At 41.3% G+C, this 22,043-nt stretch overlaps 2 protein-coding genes across 2 annotated transcripts; both read left to right on the top strand.

The window, feature by feature from the left end:
- Nucleotides 1–9,546: 9,546 nt before the first annotated feature.
- Nucleotides 9,547–13,183, top strand: LOC138913699 (uncharacterized). Its single transcript, XM_070217949.1, has 2 exons — nt 9,547–11,141; nt 11,374–13,183. The coding sequence occupies exons 1-2, from the start codon at nt 9,547–9,549 to the stop codon at nt 13,181–13,183; spliced, it is 3,405 nt and encodes a 1,134-aa protein (XP_070074050.1).
- Nucleotides 13,184–13,227: 44 nt separating this feature from the next.
- Nucleotides 13,228–14,355, top strand: LOC138913697 (uncharacterized). Its single transcript, XM_070217945.1, has one exon. The coding sequence runs from the start codon at nt 13,228–13,230 to the stop codon at nt 14,353–14,355; it is 1,128 nt and encodes a 375-aa protein (XP_070074046.1).
- The last annotated feature ends 7,688 nt before the right edge of the window (nt 14,356–22,043 follow it).

The raw sequence follows: 22,043 nt of genomic DNA, 5'->3' as shown, positions 1-22,043 counted from the left end.
AATATAGCGGTCCGCAAAGCAACGAAAGACTGATATGAACCCGAGAGCTGACGACAGCTAAATCCAAAGAGTGCCAGTTAGCTAGAAAAAGGGGAAATGAGTACCTAGATGGGAACACTTAGGTACGAAAATAAGAACCCGGAAGCAAAAAGAAAAGCTCAGCTGCTGTATAAAAGAACTAAAACTCCACGGAGAAGTCAGTCAGATTCTCAGATACGGCCGGTACTATTACAAATCGAGCGCAAAGAACAAAATAATCCGTTCGACGGAAAGTTCCAAACAGTGAACATGAATCCTCGTTTCGCGTTGCACATAAACTCCGTGTAAAGGACCCAAAACAGCAAAATGGGATCCAAAGTTTCAAAAGCGGAAGGCAACACTGCCAATGTTATAAATAATGTCGAAGTGGTAGACCACAAGGACGAAATTGTAAAAGTGTTTAATGTCTTGTGTCTGATAGCAGTGTTAATAATGGTCCTTATAGTCCTCCGAGGACTCAGGATGTACAAAAGATCCGTACAACTCCGTCGGGATCACGGACACGATTTAGAAAGGATCGTAACCGCTGCCGCTAACTGGCCCGAGCGAAACCGGGATTAAGCACCAACAATAAAGTGAACTAAACCAAAAATAAAACAATCAACAACCGCAACAAGAACCAAACAACAGAAAAACAAACAAATAATTATCAGTAACAACACTGAAAACCCAATCCAGCCACCACAACGAACGTGCATGTGTAATACGAAGCTCAGCGAGAAGTCACCGCCGTGGAGTTCACCTGGATGACCGAGTGCCGCTTCTTTTATTCCCGCCATGTTCTCATAGTTTTTTTAATTGTCTGTTCAGTGTTTATGAGAAAAGAAAATTAATAGTTACGCGAAAGACGCGATGTCCAAGATATAAATTACACCCAAAATAAATATTATTTTTAAGTGCACTAATACACATACATATACATATATATATATATATATGCCCAATTTAATTTAATATTCATCGCCAACCCAAATGATCCAGAGTGTCGAGATCTCATCGCCCAGGACTTAAAGGGGTAAGTTTGCCGGAACACGGTTCCTTTTTACCAGAAACATATTTATATATATATATACATACACCATGATTAATACACAGGCCCTCGCGGTCGCTCTCAGAAATGAACCACATTTTTATATTAAAGTGAAATATATTCTTTCTAAAGTAAATTCACCTATAACGATAAATGATTTGGAACTTTTATACATTGAGACCTTCCGTCTTAACTTTTCACCGATCATACACTGTAATAAAGTAGAAAAGGCCTTAGTTTGTGCTACAATACCCAACACTAATGTTTACTCTGAAAGCTTTTCAAATAAATTTCTTGGTGAAGTTAATACCTTTGTCATCCGTCTGATGAATTAGTTAAAGTCCAATACAATTATTTAACAAAAAAAACACACTACCATATAATCCAACTAATTTTAATCATATCTTGACGTAGGTTAACCTTTTTATAACTTTTTTTATAATTTAATAACACCTTGATTTTTCAGCGGCGAGTATCAGCCTTGTGTTCGTATGAACGATCATAAGAGCCTCAGAGCGACGTTTGTAGTCGTGAATAGTCAGCAATTTGTTGACGTGTGCACCTTATACAGGTGGTAAATTCGATACTCTCCGCTAACAATCTTTGTCGTCGACTACAATTAATTTCATATGTAATACCAATCATAATGTTACTCATAAGTGGCACTTGCCAATATTTCCTACAATAAAGTTTATAATGTAAATCAAACTTTATAATGTCTTGGTAGAAACCAATTAAAAGGGGAGCTGGTAAACATGGAAGAAGGGGTCAAGAACAATGACATAACTTTTGACTGACGACCGCGACATTAGGGGATCGTATTGCGCGGCCCGCGACGATCCATTTGGCACACGAACGTGTGAAGGGGAGGGAATGTGGCCGAAACACAGCCCGATCGTGTTACGATCAAGCGACAGCTAAGCTTGTGGGGCAGTGCAGACAGAAGACCGACGAACTTTACGAATTCTATCCACTTTTCAGGCACGATAAATTTATTCTCATTATGTTGGAGAGGAAGTGGCCTCCAAAGAACCCACCCCAAATACGGCGAGCTTAGCCGGCAGCCAGCGTGCCTGCTCAGGTCGCAACTTCCTCGGCTCAAGTCCTTCTCAGGACTGGGGCACTAATATGCCGACGTAACAGTGTATGTGTTTCTTAATTTTCTTTTCACCCTCCATACCCTTGCGCGATGCAGTGGTATCGGGTTCCCTTGTATTTTTGTAACATATATATATTCTATTATTATTGCATAACCGTCACCCTTGCGCGATGCAGTGGTTTCCGATATGGCAAAATTTCTTCTTGTATGTGTTATAATTTATTCCTTCTTTTATTTAACTTTGAGATTCACCATATACCCTTGCGCGATGCAGTGGTCTTTGGGATTTCCCTGTCTGTTTACTATATTTTTTTCTATTTTACGTTGTCCATCGGTTACCCTTGCGCCATGCAGTTGTACTAATGGCAGCAACTAATAAACAATTTTTTCTTTCACACTTTCTCATTTTTTGCACTGTGCTGAAGCTAACTGGAATTCCTGCGCGATGCATTTATTCCAGCCACGAGCGGACAGTCACTTGCAATAGATATTTCTTTTATAATCTTTTCTTTTTTCATTTATTGACATGCAGAGTATTCAACCAGCGACCTGGGTTTCTTTTCCCAAGTTACATGTTTGATGTTCGCGTCCAACATCGAACCTTCGAACATCTTACTTGCAACTCAATCCGTCGAACTAAATGGTTCGATGACGTTGCAGGTCGCCAGTCGCGTCCAACATCGAACCTTCGAACATCTTACTTGCAACTCAATCCGTCGAACTAAATGGTTCGATGACGTTGCAGGTCGCCAGGTTGCGTCGCACAAGATTCACATTCCACATTATTTAATTTAATTTATTTTTGCCAATGTACTTTGTTGTTGTTATTACATCTGTACACCTTTTCTTTTCTATTACCACACACCTCACTTCCATCACATCACTATTTTAACTTACTGTTGTATATAGATTACAAAAATAATTGATTTCCTCATTTCGGTCCTCTCAGTCCTCCGGGTATGTGTGTCCTTTTCTGCTTCCGGCTGATAGGTCCGGCTGCGCCAGTTATAGTATGAAGTGGTTAAAGGGGGCTTCTTGGTCATCCAATATTTAAATGCGAATTGAATTAACACTAGCTGTGTTCTCTTTGGTAGTTCCAAACGGAATAATTTTATTGTGGCTTGAGATTTAAATCAAACCTCTGCCAAATTTTATGTGTTTACAATTATGTATGTGTATGTGATTAAATGCTAACAAAGTATTTTCTGGAGCTCTTCTGAGTGGGTGTCGTTTAGCAACCCTTCAGTTCTGGCGTCCCATATCGGGGACAATTCCTTAGGCCAAACGCTCGGCCGCTGTCGACGTCAGCAGAGCAGTCGGTATTTATATATTGCGCTCTCTTTCCTTGTCTTATAATTTGTTGTTGTACTAGAGGAAAAAGCGGAACTCCCATACAATTTTCTCTATGTGGCGTCCTCGGTGCGTCCTCGAGTACAGATGACCTGTCCTCGGGTTTTCCTTTGGTGATTACTGAGGGAAAAGTGACATCTGGTACTGAAGGGAACATCCTGCCTTGTGCTGATGTTGCATTTCTTATGTCGATCTTATGTGGGACAACGAACGGCTAGCTGCCGGTCACTGTCCACTTGGAAGAGGGTAACACGGGGAGGTTTAGGCGGTATAGGCATAGTCGATGGTACCGGTACGGTAACTCGTGCAGCTGAAGAAGGGGGAACGCACTTAAATTAGAGGAAGACTCTCTGGGTGTTTTGCTTTTGAAGTGGGAAGCAAAGGTCTTTCGTTTCTTAAACTTAAACTCAGAACGCCGCAAAGATAATGGAAATTATTTAACCATCTACTTTATTTGGTGAGTTGAAATCAACTTTTCGACTGCGCTATTTCGAGGGTTTCTCATAGTCATCCTTCGTTTTCGATTTCGTTTTCGTTTAATGCCTATGTTGCGTATGATTTTTGATCGTTATATTTGTGGTTTTAATGGCTTCTTGTTACCGGTTCATATTTCTCCTAAACACTTTCACTTATGCCTTTCGTTATATAATTTTCACTACAATTTGCTAATCTGTTGCTTTTGATTATTCTTCATTCATTTATACTCATTTGGTTGTTAATTCTAATGTTGTATTTATCTTTTTTGTTATTCTGTGTAAATCTATTTAACAATATTCTTTGCTTTCGACCTTGTAATATGTGTGTGTCTTCTCCTCCTTGGTATTAAACAATAAACTGTTGCCTCTGCATTTTCATATCGCTAGTTAAAATTAGTTTTGTTTCCGCTTCCATTTTTTTGAGTCTATTTTTCAGTATTTTTTTTTTGGGATTTGGTTTTTTTGTTTTTTGGTTTTTGTGTGGTTTTTCAGCGCCCTGCACAGTTTGACTCTCTCGTGCGGTGTTCACTCCTGTGTCCTTGGGCCACGCCCTCGAATCCTTGCGTCGTCGTCGTCTTTGCTGAAGGACGACGCCCTACTCCTCGCCCAGGAGCACCAGATCATCGGCGACCACGTCGCTGACATGCAACATAATGGCTCTGTTCACAATTGTTTATATCAAAGGCGACTTAATTGCTTTTTCCTCAATCGAATTTATGTGTGTGTGTTCGTGTGTTTTGTATCTGTGGCACTTAAAATTTACTTGCTTGCATTTTAATTGTTTCGGTTTGGTTTGGTTTGGCTTGGTTTCTTTCACATAAGCTTGTTTTCGATTTTCTGCCCACACCGAACAAACAGTGCACGGCCTTTGCTTGAGAGTTGAGAGCTCGGCATTTTGGAGTGGCCAAAACGGTGTGCAGATGGTGGCTAAAAGGTGCAGGCTACTGTAACAGGCTAAAATAACAGGTAATTGCGAAGCTCTTGACAACACTGGATAATTGAGCAATTTTCTGGGCCAGAAAACACTTCATTTTGGCCACTCCCCTGCCGACATTCTGAATGAGTTGGTTTCTTGTTTCACATTTTGCATTTATCACATGGTTCATTGACAATTTTCACAAATTTCATCTTCATCATCATAATATCGTATTGTTATAATTATTTGGCTAAATTTCAGTGGTTAGTCAGTTCAATGTACTTACAGCTTTCGATTTCAATGTGGCACAGCTGGCGATCCATGGGGAAATATTGTAGATTCATCGGACACGATGCGGTAATAGTCAATCTAAATGGATTATTTCACATTTTTTTTTGGCATTGGGGAAAGAGAGATTATACGATTAGTAGCAAATTCAAGGGTGGCCAGGTGAACATCAACAAACAAACGAGCAGAGGGTTCAAAAAATGACATTCTATTTTATATACACACAACATTTACGAGGTTTTAGTGGGGGTTCAAGAGGGTTTTCAAGTCATTACATACAGAGCGAGTTCAATTGAATATGAGCTATTTGTTATATTTATTTTTGCTGCTGTTTTTTGGTAAGTGAGAGATACTTTGAGTGGCAGTTTGGTTGTAGATTGTGAGGCGATTGGCTCTTACGCAGGGTTTAACATTATTTATTGGCTTACTTAGTTGTCGTTGGTTTAATTGTTTGATTGTAGCTTACGGCTACGAAAACTAAACGCTACTCATACTTATTTTCTTTGTAGCTGCTGGGGTTTTGTGGCGATTTTGGACAGATTCTTGTTTAAAGGTAGTAGAAAAAAGAGCGCCCAGTAGCCGAGCTACTGCGGCCAGTCAAACGTTTTTGCGGTGTCAAAAACACGTGAGACAGAAGGTACCTTCGATAGTCATGCAGTCCCTGCTTTTCGATGGTTTTTGGTTCCTGATCTTTATTCTCGTGGTTGTTGTGGGGGAAATGCGTTTGTATCTTTCATGAGCCACACAATTGGCGATGTCGAAGTGATGGATAGTATAGTTCCATCCTGTCGATGGTATGAAATGATTTATGTTTTCACCAGCCAATCGGGTCAGATATGTTGTTCACCATCAGATCAGAAAATAAAACGCAAAATACAATTTCATAACGATTTTTTAGTTAATTGTCGATACAATCGATAGGCACCGATAGTACAATCGCACAGTTTGCACCTTTCAATTAGATTTAGTAAATTACAACATCGATTTATACACACACAAAAAAAAAGGTAGTTGCAAAAAGGGCCAAAAACGATAAGTTTAACGATAGAGTAGAATGTTTGAAGTATATTTTTTTTTGGTTGGTTTGGTTGTAGGCTGTTTTTTTCGGGTTGGTTTTGGTTTTGTTTTTGGTTTTGGTTGTAGGGTTAGTTTGTAAAATAGTTAAATACACATACACATATACAGACAATTAAAAATGTTAATGTTCGCTTTCATTGAGAGCGTAGAGTGTTGGGAGTTGCAGTAGTTGAGTTGGTTTTTACCTAATACTTCTTGTTATCGATCCAGAATGATGCACACGTATGAATTCATTCAAAAGGTGTCAGGTACCCAAATATTCTTAATGAACTCTGATCCAACCGATAGTGTTTCTACACCAGGTCGTTTTCTATACGCTAAACTAGGAAGTGTCAATTCGATTCGATTCGATACGGTTTCGGTTCTCGGTAAAAGGGGGTAAAGGTAGCAGAAAGAGATTTAGAGGTAATTCATATTAGTAAACATCGGCAGTGAGCACTTACGGATCTAGAGTAACTAAACGACTAGTAACTAAAAGTTTTGTGTGTTTTTAAAAATTGATTTAGATCAACAAAAAAAAATTCATAGAGAAATCGATAGAGAGAATTTGTGAAAACTAGGAGGAAAGCTTTTCTTTTTGGGCACAACAGATACACTTAATAAACACACAAAGAAAGAAACTTGCGGCAAATGTTAACCAAGGAAAATTCATAACGTGCAACAATTTCTCTTTATTATCAATTTACACAGGAAGAAGGGACATAGACATAGGGGGGTCTCCAGACAACATGCAAAAACATCGAATTGAAACTTTATACAGCATTTTCGGGGGAGGGCGGTAATGAGATCTTGAAAATAACCTAAAAAAATTTCCGAATTAAATGAAATAACTAAGCTTATTTACATTAGCAATAGAAGGGGGTCTTGGAATCGGGTAAGCGTTTAATTAGTACAGAAACCTCTCACAAATATTCGTATGGATTCGTTGCTGTGATTGTGAAGTAGCTTGGTTTTTCTCTGGCTACTAACAGGGGTTGTTGGGCTTATTATTACTAGACTACTACGGCATCTATGGCAACAGGCTGGCAGGTTGTTATTTTTGTACGCTTTATACAGTATACAGTACACTGAAAAAAAAATTCAAGTCAAACGGGATTGAATCAATGCGAAACGGGATTGAAAGGGTAAGCCCGAATATGCTAAAATTGATCCAAAAAAGATTGAAGTAAGTAGATTGTAGATAGTAGATTGAATTTATCGTTATTGAGTAAGCCGGGATTAATTCAACCCCGAAAATCGACCTCGATTCTATCCCAAACGTACTAAATTTAATCCCGTACGGGATAGTTTCAAACCCGAAAAACGGGATAATTTTTATCCCAAACGTACTTGAATTGAGCTCGGCCGAGATTAAATAAATTCCAATAAATCCCCAAAAACACAAAAACCGATACAAAATTGTGTTTTTATTTAATTTTTTTATTTTAATATTAAATATACTTGATTTTAAACTACATATCATTTTGTGGATATAACCGTAAGGAAGGTGTTATTTGCCCTTGACTATCAGAAAAGGAGGTGTTTTTGGATATAATCTCCTCTATACGGTCTTGATAGTCGAATATTGTTGTCAGCTGAAGAAATGATCTTTCCTCCGCGCCAGCAAGGGTCACTTTTTCACTCCTCTTTCCACTGTTTCTCGATTTGAATTGGGCTGAGAATAGTAAGCAGCAGTGGCGGATCCAGGAATTGGATGTGGGGTGGTGAGTTGTTCTTAAAACAAGTTTGTTGGTTAATTATTTTTCATTCCATTATTTTTTCACAAGAGTGAGGCGCAATTTATCCCTTAGGGCCTTAACTTTTTGCGCATGTTAGTCAGCATTTTCAAAATTAAATCTTGACAATCTATTTATAAACGAAAATAAAAAATTAGAGTCAAAAAATGGTTTTCATTTTACAAAACAACGCCTTTACATGTTGAACAGCTTTGCCCATGAAAATGTGTATACTTTACCGCATAAACACTGTAATGCTTCTTCTGCTAATAAAGCTATTATTGTTGTATCGTCTTCGTCTTCCAGTTCATCGAAACTTAGCTTGGCCTCACTATTACCGGATCACTTTCCACACAGTGAACTGACTCTCGGACACACTGAATTCAAATAGCACTGATTTATTAAACGTTTCGAATTATTGACGTATAAGTGAAAGCAGTCTACACGAGAAGTTACCAGTTTGGTTCGATTAGTGTTGGTATGAGTTGGGTGTCTTTAATTATCGGAAAATTAAAGTTTTGGCTAAGGTTTTCCAATTTACACATTTTCACATTTAGATGGCGCTACCTTATTAGTTATTTTTTATTACTGTACGATGCAGTGCCATCTGTTGGAAAAAAAATCAACGTTACTCCTTTAGACTAAAAACATTAAACGTGGTAGTAGTGTTTTGTAAATCATTTGGTTTGTGAACAGTTTTGAATTCCTGTTGGGATTTTACAAAAATCTTTTTCAACCAACAAGTCGGATCGAATTTTATATGACAGCCCGGAATTTAATCCCGTTCGGATAAAAAAGTCATAATTTAATTTTTTTAGGATGACATATATCTTTTCAGACTTAAAGTACAAATTTTTATTCCAGATTCGAATAAAAAAGTATTAATACAATCTTTTTTAGGATAACATAAATTTCTCGGGCTTAAAGTAATCCCAAAAATACAAAATTAAGCCTTTTTTATCCAAAACGGGATTGAAATTTTTAATCTCGGAATAAATTAAAATCAAGAATAAAAAATTTGAATTTAGCACGCCGTTTTTTTTTTTGAGTGTATTTGTGTTATTTTTAAATAGTGTAATAATTTCACGATGGAAAGATCTCATATTCTCCACAATTTTTTCCATGGAATCGGATCTCTTCTTCCTCATTATTGAAGCGCTGGCGCTTTGCTGCTGAAGCAGACGTTGATGGCAACTCTGTGCTGATCGAGGACAAATCTAAAAAAAAAGAAGTTAATAGAAAATTTTTAAAAACCACTTTCCGAATATTTTACCACTGCTTTCCGAAATATGTATACATCAAAGTTTACAACATGGGAGACCGACAATATGCGGTCAATTTTAGGATTTTTTTTACGGCAGAAATAAATTCCAGAAAACATAGTCAAAAAACTTAAAAACATACAACTGCGGTCAAAATAGTAGTAGTGTTGCCGCCTTGTGTTTTTAAAAGTTTGTTGTTGTAATTGATCTCTTCCTGGTAATATTGTATTGATTATAATTTTACTATTAGACTAATTGGATAAAAAAAGTTACAACATCAAACTGGATCACAACATGGCCACATTGCTGCAACAGCAAAGTGAGTTCCTTCAGCGACTTTCAGAGAACGGAACATCTACCTTGGCCACGCCGCCGCCTGCTGCAGTTTCTTTAACTGAAAATCCGTTGCCAAAAATCCACATAAAACCCTTTGGTGGAGACTACAAGGAATGGCCAGCCTTTAAGGATATTTACGAGAGCACCGTCCACAACAAGACTCATTTGGGAAAGATTCAAAAGTTCCACTACCTTAAATCTTTCATAGTTGGTGAAGCAGCCAATCTTCTTAGTCACATGTCCATTACGGAATCAGCTTATTATTCAGCATGGGAACGCGTCAATGAACGCTATAACCGCCCAAGGCATATCGTGAACTCCTTACTGGACACCTTCATGGAACTGGTTGCTGCCCCCAACGGCGAAGTATCTAATCTACGCAAACTAACGGATGGCGCCAATGAAATCATTCGTGGGCTAGATGCAGTTGGGGAGACCAGCCGTGACTGCTGGGTGATTCATCTTGTACTGGCTAAAATTGATCCTGACTCTAGAAGGAAGTGGATAGAGGACACCAGAGGCGCTGCGACGCCAACTGTTACAGACTTGTTTAAATTCCTTGATGATCGTTGCGAGGATTTTGAATTAAGCCAAGCTACATCGGCAATTAAACTCGATCCTGGCAGCCACACAGACAAGCCTGCCAAAACGAAGCGCGCACTTATTGCAGTGAACAGTGGCAATTGTGGTAAGTGTGGCTCTGCTGACCATCAGCTATATAGATGCTCTCAATTTCAAAATCTGAACATCGAACATCGGCGCTCCTTTGTGAAAGGAAAGTCGCTTTGCTTCAATTGCCTACGCCCTGGCCACCGATCTTCGCAATGTAAATCGAAACATTCGTGCAAGCACTGCAATGGCCGTCATCATTCTCTTGTACATCCTGAAAACATGGATTCCATGACAATTGCTTCTGCGGACACTGCACAGGCCAATTCTCAAACTTCTGGATGTAGCTCAACTTTGGTCGCCCAGACGCAAAACAGCACATCATTAACACAGTCACCGGGACTCAAAAGAAGCACATTGCCCACAGCTTTGGTGTATGTCCAAAACACTAAAAGTTCTTACACAATTTGCCGTGTGCTTCTGGATAGCTGTTCTGAGCTGTCATACGTTTCTGAACGATGCGTCAACGCACTTGGGCTCGCACGTTTATTCTCAAGAATTCTAGTTTCCGGAATATCTTCCGTCAAGGCCGAAACTACTAGAGGATTGGCCACGCTGCATATCAAATCAATGGTGTCACTGCATACGATTGTTGTCGCAGCCCATGTGCTGGGCAAAATCACATCATCACTTCAACGGGACGACATTGACGAAACAGCTTTAAGGATCTACGATGGACTCCAGTTAGCCGATACATCCTTTAACACATCTTCACCAGTAGACATTTTACTGGGAAATGAACAAATTTGGTCCGTTCTGCATATCAAATCAATGGTGTCACTGCATACGATTGTTGTCGCAGCCCATGTGCTGGGCAAAATCACATCATCACTTCAACGGGACGACATTGACGAAACAGCTTTAAGGATCTACGATGGACTCCAGTTAGCCGATACATCCTTTAACACATCTTCACCAGTAGACATTTTACTGGGAAATGAACAAATTTGGTCCGTTCTGTCAGGTGATAAAAAATATGACGTCGATGGAAATATTATTGCCATCAGCTCGATCTTTGGATGGATAATCACTTCCGTTGCAATGCCGCTTCCATTAACCGCCAACACGCTCGTGACTACTGTTGACATAAACGCCTCTCTTCAACGCTTTTGGGAGATCGAGGATAACACTGACCACAAACAACAAGACCCTTCGCACGAAAAGGTGGAGCAGCACACATTCCCGAGACCCAGACGGCAAATACATCGTTGAATTGCCTTTCCAACACGAAAGCCAAGAGTTTGGAGACAGCCTGCAGGGCGCTGTCTCACGCTTCTATGCTGTGGAACGTCGCCTACAGCGTGATATGGAGCTACGCAAGCAATATTCAAAGTTTATGAACGAATATCTAAGCCTAGGTCATATGCGTAAGCTGGCCCCAGACGAATGCAATACATCAGGCAAAACGTTTTACATGCCACACCACCCAGTTCTAGGAAAGAAGCTGCGCGTGGTATTTGACGGGTCATTTGAAGACGTAAACGGCCACGCTCTAAATGATGCCTTACACATTGGGCCCAGCATTCAACGTAACCTTTTTCACGTATGCCTTCGCTTTCGAATGCACAAGTTTGTGTTTTCGGCGGACATAGTCAAAATGTTTCGCCAGATCTGGGTTGCCCCTAAGCACCGCAACTTTCAACGGATCGTATGGAGAGATGCTCCGAATGATCCTCTTCAACACTTTCAACTCTGCACAGTTACCTATGGAACAAGCTGTGCGCCGTTTCTTGCTGTCAGGGTCCTGGAACAACTAGCGCGAGACCACCAGGATGAGTTTCCCATAGCATCAAAAATTGTGCTTGAGGACTTTTACGTAGACGATGTCCTTACTGGCGCAGAAACCGAAGACGAATTACTTAGCCGCCGCGACGAACTGATCCAGCTGATGTCCAAGGCTAAGCTTGAGCTTGGAAAATGGGTGTCCAACAGCAGCCGCCTCAGCCACACCATACAAGAGGAGCTCCCAATAACCAGTGCGGTGAAGGTTTTAGGAATGCATTGGAATCCCCAAGACGACGTCCTGTCCTACAAGACTTCACTTTCCACGGAACCAGAAGCTACTAAACGGCAAATATTGTCAGATGTCTCACGAATTTTCGATCCTCTAGGTATTCTGTCGCCTGTGGTAGTACAGTTCAAAATCCTTTTCCAAGAACTTTGGCTACTTGACCTGGACTGGGATTCGAAGCTCCCACCGAAGCTGGCTGAGTGGTGGCAGACCTGTCGCGACGATATTAACTGCATAACAAACCTAAGCATTCCACGTTTTGTACCCAGCGAATCGGGAAAAATCGAATTACATGGATTTTCAGACGCGTCTATAAAGGCATATGCCGCTGTCGTATACAGCCGTGTAAGCAACGCAGACGGCACCTGCTGGGTGTCACTTATGGCAGGCAAAACACGCGTTGCGCCACTGAAGCAACAAAGTCTTCCTCGGCTGGAACTCTGTGGAGCGCTATTGCTCACTCGCCTTCTCCGAGCTGTTAAGGAGGGCTTACAGCACAAGGACATAATTGTGCATGCTTGGTGCGATTCCACGATTGTCCTTTCGTGGCTGTCGCACACCCCATCAAAGCTGAAAACCTTTATTGCCAACCGTACTTCGGAGATCCTGGATGTCATACCACGCAGCGCATGGCATCACGTTGGCTCAAAGGATAACCCTGCCGATTGCGCATCGAGGGGAATGCTAGCAGCCAATCTCATGAGCTATGAGCTGTGGTGGAAGGGTCCACATTGGCTACACCATAACGATCTGCTTGCTTCAAAGCTTCGTAGTGGCAACAATCCCAACACAATTTTGGACACGCCCATAATGGAAGGGCTGAAATCCTCTTCACTATGCAGCCGTATTGAATCTAAACCTGAGCGTCCCCGATTGAGTGTCTATTGCTTCGAGTTTCTTCCTGGACCAAGCTGATTCGCTGCACTGCTTATGTTCTTCGCTTTATGAATCGAAGCAGAATGAAGAAGCGGATTCCGTCAAGCCTCACACTCACGTTTGAGGAAATCAGCGAGGCCCGCATATATTGTCTCAGGCACGCTCAAGAAGGCTTCTCATCCGATATACACCTGTTGAAAAGGGGAAAAGCTGTTGCAAATTTGTCAACACTTCGAACACTTTCACCCATGGTTTGCAAGAACGGCCTCCTTCGTGTAGGTGGACGCCTCTCAAACTCGCTACTACCGGAGGAAGTCAAGCATCCAATTATTCTGCCAAAAGGTCATCGCATTTCTCTGCTTATTTTGGAGCACGAGCACAGGATACATCTTCATCCAGGTGTGACAGCACTTTTCGTCATCGTTCGGCAACAATATTGGATAGTTGGCGCACGCAACATGATTCGCAAGCTTACACATTCTTGTCACAAATGTTTTCGCCAACGCCACAAAACAGCTGATCAATACATGGCGGACTTGCCAGCTGTTCGGGTACGTCAAGCATATCCATTTGAAAATACTGGATGCGACTATGCCGGACCGCTTCTGCTCAAGGTGCACAAGGGAAGGAATCCACGAAAGGAAAAAGGATACATCTGCTTATTTGTCTGCCTAGTGACCTCCGCAATTCATTTGGAGTTGGCTACAGATCTCAGCACGGAGACATTTCTCGCTGCACTTCGTCGTTTTATCTCCCGTCGAGGCAAGTGTACCCACATCTTCAGCGACAACGGTCGCAACTTTGTGGGAGCTAAGAAGGTGTTAGACGACATGTATAAGCTCATCCTGTCACAGCAGCATAACACTCAAGTAACTCAATCGTTGGCCAGCGAGGGTATCAAATGGAGTTTCATACCACCGCACGCACCCCACTGGGGCGGAAAATGGGAATCAGCTGTTCGCTCCGTAAAGCTTCATCTGCGTCGTGTCATCGGGAATTCCATCCTCACATTTGAGCAGATGCACACCCTTCTGGCTCAAATTGAGTGCGTCGTCAATTCACGCCCTCTCTTCGCTACGTCAGACACCGAGGTTTCCTACTTGTCACCCGCACACCTGCTGATTGGACGCCCTTATACATCAGTTCCAGAGGGCGATCTTGGCCACATAGCAGTTAACCGACTGGATTACTGGCAAAATGTCGTCAGCTAGCTTTCTTTGCGTTCGGACGTGCTTATAATTCTCGCTATGTTGCTTCACCGCTGTCCCGAGTGCAATACCGATGTTACACCGGCCCAGCTTCGCGCCTCGGATGCTATCCGCTGTTCTTCTTTGTGCCGGCGCGCTTATCATACTTCTTGCGTTGACCTACCGGACGATGTGATAAAAATTCTATTAAATCCAAACAAACTGTAGCAATGTGACAGCTGTGTGGTTGCGAATGATTCGAATTCTAAAATTGATGAACTTGATGCTAAATTGCAAGCCCTGGAATGCTTATAAAAATTTTAATAAAAATTTTTTGGAGGCATTCCCACCTAAAAATAATGCATTGAATCAAAATTAAAACATAAATCTTAAGCCTCGTCAACCGAGGCCTGCCAACGTAACTGCAGCTCCCCAGTCATATGCGGCTGCTGCTGCTACGTCTTCCGCGGTCGTTGACCCGTCTAATCATGCTCTGGATATCGGGAGAGGAAATTTCATACAAGTCCGAAATAAGAAGAGAAGGAACAACAACAAGCCCAATAAGCATATTGTTGGAGTGGCCCCTAATGCCGAAGATGCCAAGTAATAAATTCTTGCATGTCGGAAAGTTTGAAACAGCTACCGATCCTGCTGCTGTTTTAAAATATGTGTCCACCAAGCTTAATGTGGACGCTAATTCTTTCACTTGTGTAAAACTTGTAAAAAAAGATTTTGACGTTGCAACTTTAAAGTTTGTAAATTTCAAGCTTGGTATCCCTGATCACCTTTATGATTCAGTCTTCAAGAATGATTTTTGGCCAAACTCAGTTAAGGTCAAAAGATTTATTCATAGAGAACGGGCCGTTATGGACGTGGATAATATCGTATCCAATTTGCCGGAGCCTGCACAAACTTCAACGACAATTCATCCATCAAAAAACCCCTAGTAATCGGCGCCACTGGCGTCGATACTTTTGCGGGACATTTTTTGCAAGCATTGGTCACTGCTCTCTCATCATCTTCCGCCTCTCTCCCGTCGCATCGTCAACAACATCAGCCGGAGCTGTTGTTGTCCGCTTTGTGCGACATTCGCCGTCCGCCAAGCTCTAATATCGGCGCGCTCCTTGGAGTTGCGCTCTCATTATCTTCCGCCTCTCTCCCGTCGCATCGTCAACAACATCAGCCGGAGCTGTTGTTGTCCGCTTTGTGCGACTTTCGCCATCCGCCAAGCTCTAACATCGGCGCGCTCCTCGGAGTTGCGCTCTCATTATCTTCCGCCTCTCTCCCGTCGCATCATCAACAACATCAGCCGGAGCTGTTGTTGTCCGCTTTCTGCGACATTCGCCGTCCGCCAAGCTCTAACATCGGCGCGCTCCTCGGAGTTGCGCTCTCATCATCTTACGCCTCTCTCTCATCATTTTTTTCCGGTGCTCTCTGGAGTTGCTCTCCCCATCAACAACTACAATGGGCTGTGGCAGCTGGAGGGGGCTCTCGCGCACTATTAACAGGAGCGGATTCACCTGCGTGCAGTCATATTCAGAATGGTAATAATGACCGCCCACGAAATATTTGGAGTGATGATCACCAGCCTATTCGTATCCGCACAACTACTTTACTGAAGGTTCTTATTAATAATTCTAATACTTATGATAAGATCCCAGCAAGGCCTCTTACGGATTCGGGCCATGACGCTGGACCAAGTATTGATAGCATGACCAGGGATGACCGTACATGCACAAATAATATAACTTTCAATATTTATTTTCAAAATGTCGGTGGTATGCGTACAAAAGCTCAATCGCTTTTCTTGGCAACGTCTCAATGTGATCATGACGTCATCATTTTTGTTGAAACCTGGCTCAACATGGATTTCTTTGATAATGAATTCTTCGATACGAATCTTTACCATGTATTCCGTAAGGATCGTGATGCCGTTAAAACAAGATGCTCCAGAGGTGGCGGCGTTTTAATTGCTGTGCGGTGTGGACTTCGTTGCACAGCTATTCGTCTCCAGAATGAGGATTCTCTGCTCGATCAAATCTGAGTATCTCTCTCTGGTCCTACAGAAACAATTTTCCTGACAGTCTCATATATACCCCCTAGCAGCAGTTTTGATCTTTATAAAGCGCACGTTGATAACATTGCCCACCTACACCAGGAGCTGGAGGAGGGCCAGTACATATGTGTTTTGGGCGACTTCAACCTATCTTCGCTCGTGTGGGCTCATGATTCAGAGTCCTCAGCAATGGTTCCCAGTAACTTGCATCTACCCTACGAAATCTTAGTCATTGATGAGCTTCTTAGTATGGTATTAGTCCAGATTAACCATGTATTTAATAATTTAAATAAGCTTCTAGACTTAATTTTTGTACATCCTGATTTAAGCATTAATTTATGTTGCAGCGATAATCCACTTGCCGCGTGTGATGCTCATCACAAGCCTTTGTTAATCTCTATTACTTGATATATTTTTCGCCCAATTAATTCTCGCTTGCCTTTTACTTATATTAATTCTAGCAGTTTAGATTCTACCCGTAACGATATTTCTAATATTAGATGGGCGGAGGTCCTCTCGCATGCAGATGTGAATACAAGCTATGAAGTTTTTTTATCTTTTCTCTCTACTATTGTGGGCAGATATACTAAAACTAGGGTTCAAAGTTGTTACAGACTGCCATGGTACACGCAAGGACTAAAGAAATATAAAAACCTTAGAAATAAATTCTATAAGCACTACTTAGAAAGCGGTGATGCTGGTGACTTTGACCGTTACAAACAGCATAAGCGTGAGTTTGAGTTCCTCAATAAATTCTTATACAACCAATATATTGCTGATATAGAGCGTAAATTAACTACCAATCCTAAATCATTCTGGCACTTTATCAATTCTAAACGAACATCTTCTTACTTTCCTTCCCATATGTCATTTGAAGATCATTCAGCCTCCTCGGATATTGGGGTCGCTAATCTATTTGCTAAGTTCTTTGCATCTAACTTTGAGCCGGGCTCGCTGTGGAATGACGATGATTCGCTCAATGTAGAGGTGGAGAAATATCGATTTTTGGGAACATCGATGTTTTCGATGTTTTTGTCAAAAAACATCGATGTTTTTCGATGTTTTTGACTAAAAATGGGCATTTTTATTGGCTTGGCGTATATTGGCAATTGTTTTTACTCATATAAACATGAACATAAATATACCTTTGCAGAGGGTATTTAAATTTTAGCTAAAAGATTACTACCAAGAGCAGGAGACAGACCGGAACGAAAAACATCGATGTTTTTAAATAAAAATAAATTTTTACAAACTGGGCCATTAAAAAAGAAAAAATAATTGATTACTTTTTTCCGTTTTGAATTTGAAGAGTATGGGCTCGACAAAATCGCTGGCTTGAGACGTTTTATCATATTTATTGTGTTCCCTGATGTGTTCAATGATTTTCCCCAAAAACTGCAGATTGCAATGGCCGGTAAGATTCTAGATTAGCGGACTCACCCCGGAAATTCGCGAAAAAAGTATCCTCGATGGACCGCGATTTCTTAAGAATTTAATATAATCCCCCTTGGACAGCGATTTCTTTTGAAAGAAGAGAGTTCTTAAGAAATCGCGGTCCATCGAGGATACTTTTTTCGCGAATTTCCGGGGTGAGTCCGCTAATCTAGAGTATTACTCAATGGCCTTATCCTCAGCGATTTCTTTTGAAAGATGAGAGTTCTTAAGAAATCGCGGTCCATCGAGGATACTTTTTTCGCGAATTTCCGCGGTGAGTCCGCTAATCTAGAGTTTTACTCAATGGCCTTATCCTCAGATCTTTTGAATTGCTGGCAAACAGTGTAGCCTTCCCGTTTCCGTTTCCGTTTCGGAGATGAGGGCTTGCAGTTTTCCTTGGTCGTGCCTGTACAGTGCACGCTTTAGAAATTAGTTTTCCATTTATATTCGGAATGTATGTGTTCATATGTATATGCATTTTGTTTTAATTTAACAAATATCTCTGACCAGTTCAGCTCGGAAAAGTAACAAAATTTGATTTTTACTTCAAAAAAACATCGATGTTTTTTCGATGGAACATCGATGTTTGTAAAATATCATCATACATCGATCTATCGATTTTCCCATCGATTTTTTCTCCACCTCTAGCTCAATGCCATTCCTACTATGTTAAATATTGCTTGCTTAGATGTCACCGATTCTGACTGCCATCTGGCGGCTGAATGCTTTAATGAGTCAGCAAAATTAGATTGTGATGGCCTTTCTCCATTTATTTTGAAAAATTGTATAGGTGCTCTTTGTGAGCCCCTTAAAATCATCTTTAATTTATCTCTTTCCACTGGTGTTTTTACGCATAGATGGAAACTGGCCACTGTTACTCCTATATTCAAGTCGGGTGCAAAAAACATTGTTTCAAATTATAGGCCAATTGCAAGGCTAAGCAATGTCTCAAAAATGTTCGAACGAATTGTAGCCAAGCAGCTAACTTTTCTTGTTGGTCGGATCATCAGTCCTAACCAACATGGTTTTATGCCTCGACGGTCTACTACCACAAACTTAGCTACGTTCAATCATTTTTGCACTCATCAAGTTGATGTGGTCTACACCGATTTCGCTAAAGCATTTGATAAAGTCTCCCATAATGCTTTATTAGCTAAACTGCAGAAAATGGGATTTCACTCACTATTACTTAGCTGGTTCAAATCTTATTTAGATGATCGGATTTACAGAGTTGAATGCAATGCTGTTTACTCTAACCCATATGTGGCAACTTCTGGCCTTTCTCAGGGAAGTGCTTTGGGTCCGTTGCTGTTCATCGTCTTCATAAATGATATTAGCTATTGCATAAAGAACTCGAAATTTCTGTTGTTCGCTGACGATCTTAAAATATTTAGAGCTGTGAATTGTATCTCCGATAGTGACCTTCTTCAAAATGACCTAGAAAGGGTGGGAAATTGGTGTTCTCGTAATAATTTGCCTCTTAATTTGTCAAAATGTTTCTTCGTTAGGTACAGTAAACGAATAATTAATATCCTTTTCTCGTATTCCATTGACTCCCATATTCTGTCCCTGAGAAATGAATCCGTGGACCTAGGAGTCATGTTTGACAGTAAATTTATGTTCATTGAACAAATTAACTATATTATTCCCAAGGCCTACGCTATGTATGGGTTTGTAAAAAGAAATGCCGCGCAATTTAAAGATCCCTACACGAAGCTAAGCTTATATTCAGCCTTCATTAGGTCAAAACTGGAATATGCCTCGTTCATCTGGAACCCGACGGGTACTATTCACATAAACCGGCTTGAGCGTGTACAGAAACAGTTTCTACGTTTTGCCCTTCTAGCTTTAAATTTCAATGACCCGGTCCCGTCTTATTCTGCCAAATGTCGGCTTGTTCACCTTTCTTCCCTAGAAGATCGGAGAACTACCAGTTCATTAGTTTTCATATGTGATTGGCTGACCTCTGAAATCGACTGCCCTGTACTGCTGGGCAGCATAGGGTTATCGGTGCCGGTAGATCGTTAAGAACCATTTTTTGTACCGGCTTACAGAGCCAATTATGCCCACAATGAGCCGTTGTGTAGAGCCCTGCATTTTTATAATAAGTTGCCATCTCACATGCGGTTGGATCCATGCTCCCCCAGAGATTTAATCAAGAAAAACTTGTATAATTATTTTGCCTCACTTAGTATTTAATTTAGTATTAGTTAGTAGCCAGTTAAGGTTTTTTTACTGTTGGCGAATAAAGAAATAAATAATTTTGATAGGAAAATGTACAGGCAATACTACAAGGCTTTTGGAAGAGATGGCACCAGGAGTACCTCACTACACTTCAACAGCGCCCTAAGTGGAATACGGAGAGGAAGAACGTTGCTACTGGGGATATGGCGATCATCAAGGATTCAAATACACCCCCCGCCGCTTGGGCTTTGGCGCGCGTAATTGAAGTCTATCCAGGCAAGGACGGGCTGGTACGCGCCGTAAAGCTGCGAACTTCATCAGGAGAGCCTGTTAGACCCATTTATAAAATTGCCATTCTGCCTAATTCAGAAACTTAGTTTCAGGGTGGGCCGGGATGTTGAGGAACCCTATAACAAATCATAATAATTTGGTATATTTTATAGCATGTTAGATTTTCCCTCTTGAGATGGTCTGGTCTTGCTATTTCTCGCTCTCTCTCTCTTGTTTCTGACCACGAACGGTCGACATGAAATAAAGCGTTCAATCTTATTGTGAAATAATTGTGTATTATTCGATCAACCCAATTCGAAAGTGGTCTTACAAACCATTTAGCGTGATCTATTCATCATCACCTGTAGACATAAGGCCTTGGAGGTGTTCATTAGAGGCCTGAACGGCGACTTTTCAAAATTATTAATCATCAGAGGACCGAAAGTTCTACCAGAAGCTTACGCAATTTGTCTAGAGTTGCAGAACTTGACGTCCAAGGCGCAAGTTACCTACTCCTCTCTTCTCCCTAAATACTCCAATAAACTCCATAAATATCAGAATTACCGCCCGAGATACACCCGGACTCCGCAGACGAACCACTCGGCCTATACCAATACTAGGACGCGGGGAAAAGTTCGCAACCCTTCCCCAGACATTAAAACACGCAGGCAATAAAAATGGAGCCCAGTCAATCAGGGCACTCATATCGTTCCATTCAAAACCAGGGAAACCCAACGGTAAAACGCAGACCCAGCACTTCTTCCAATCTTAATCCCTTTCGAAAATCTCAAAGATTGTACCACTTGAACGTCTCCCCGGTTTAACCACCTTTCATGGCATTATCGGGGATGACACATAAATTAGGAGACGGCTCATAGAGTGCTGACTCTGCACGGGGGGCCGGGGGTAAGCGAGACCTGGGCGCTCAGCAGATATTTCGCCGCTATGGAAATTGCAACACTTGCAATCGCTGGGGACAAAGCTACAGCGCAGCGCTGCCGCTGCAGCCAACACCCGCTGGAGACAACAACACCTTGCCGGCAAAGACCATGTGCAGCGTTGCCGCTGTCGACAAACCGCTGGAGACAACAACACCTTGCTGGCGCAGACGACCGCAGAACCACAAGACGACGCCGGTAGCAACGTCAACATAGAGCGCAACGAAGTTTGCTTGGTACCAAGGAAAAACTGGAACAGGCAGACTCGAACTGGACGGCGACCTAATCCATACGATTATTTTATACTGATTTAAACTGATTCAAATTCATGATAATCAAATAAAAGCACCTCTTAACGAGTTAAAAAACTAGTGACAATCGCACCTTCAACATACAAAAGTTCTGATATCAACATTTGTGACGAACAGTTATTACACTCGCATTAAATACACTTTCAAAAATTTTCTCATTCGGCCCGTCCTAGCAAACTATTCCAGCCTTTTTATACCCTCGCAGAGGGTATTATGATTTCAGTCAGAAGTTTACTGCGTTACAAGTGAAGGAGACATTTCCGGCCCCATAAAGTATATATATTTTTTATCAGCATCACTTGACGAGTCGATCTAGCCATGTCCGTCTGTCCGTCTGTTTCTACGCAAACAAGTCTCTCAGTTTTGAACCTATCGTCTTAAAAAACGTTTAAAAAATTCTAGCTTCTGTGTTTTTTAACATACTACCTTCTACTCTTGGGGATATTATTTTCTAATATTTCTGAATTTCGAATAAAATATTAAAAAAATCGGACGACTATATCTTATAGCTGCCATAGG

This window comes from Drosophila takahashii, chromosome 3R (genome assembly GCF_030179915.1).
Source record: "Drosophila takahashii strain IR98-3 E-12201 chromosome 3R, DtakHiC1v2, whole genome shotgun sequence".
Lineage (NCBI taxonomy): Eukaryota > Metazoa > Arthropoda > Insecta > Diptera > Drosophilidae > Drosophila > Drosophila takahashii.
Note: the sequence above shows the minus strand (reverse complement) of the source record. Positions and strands in the feature narration are given on the sequence as shown.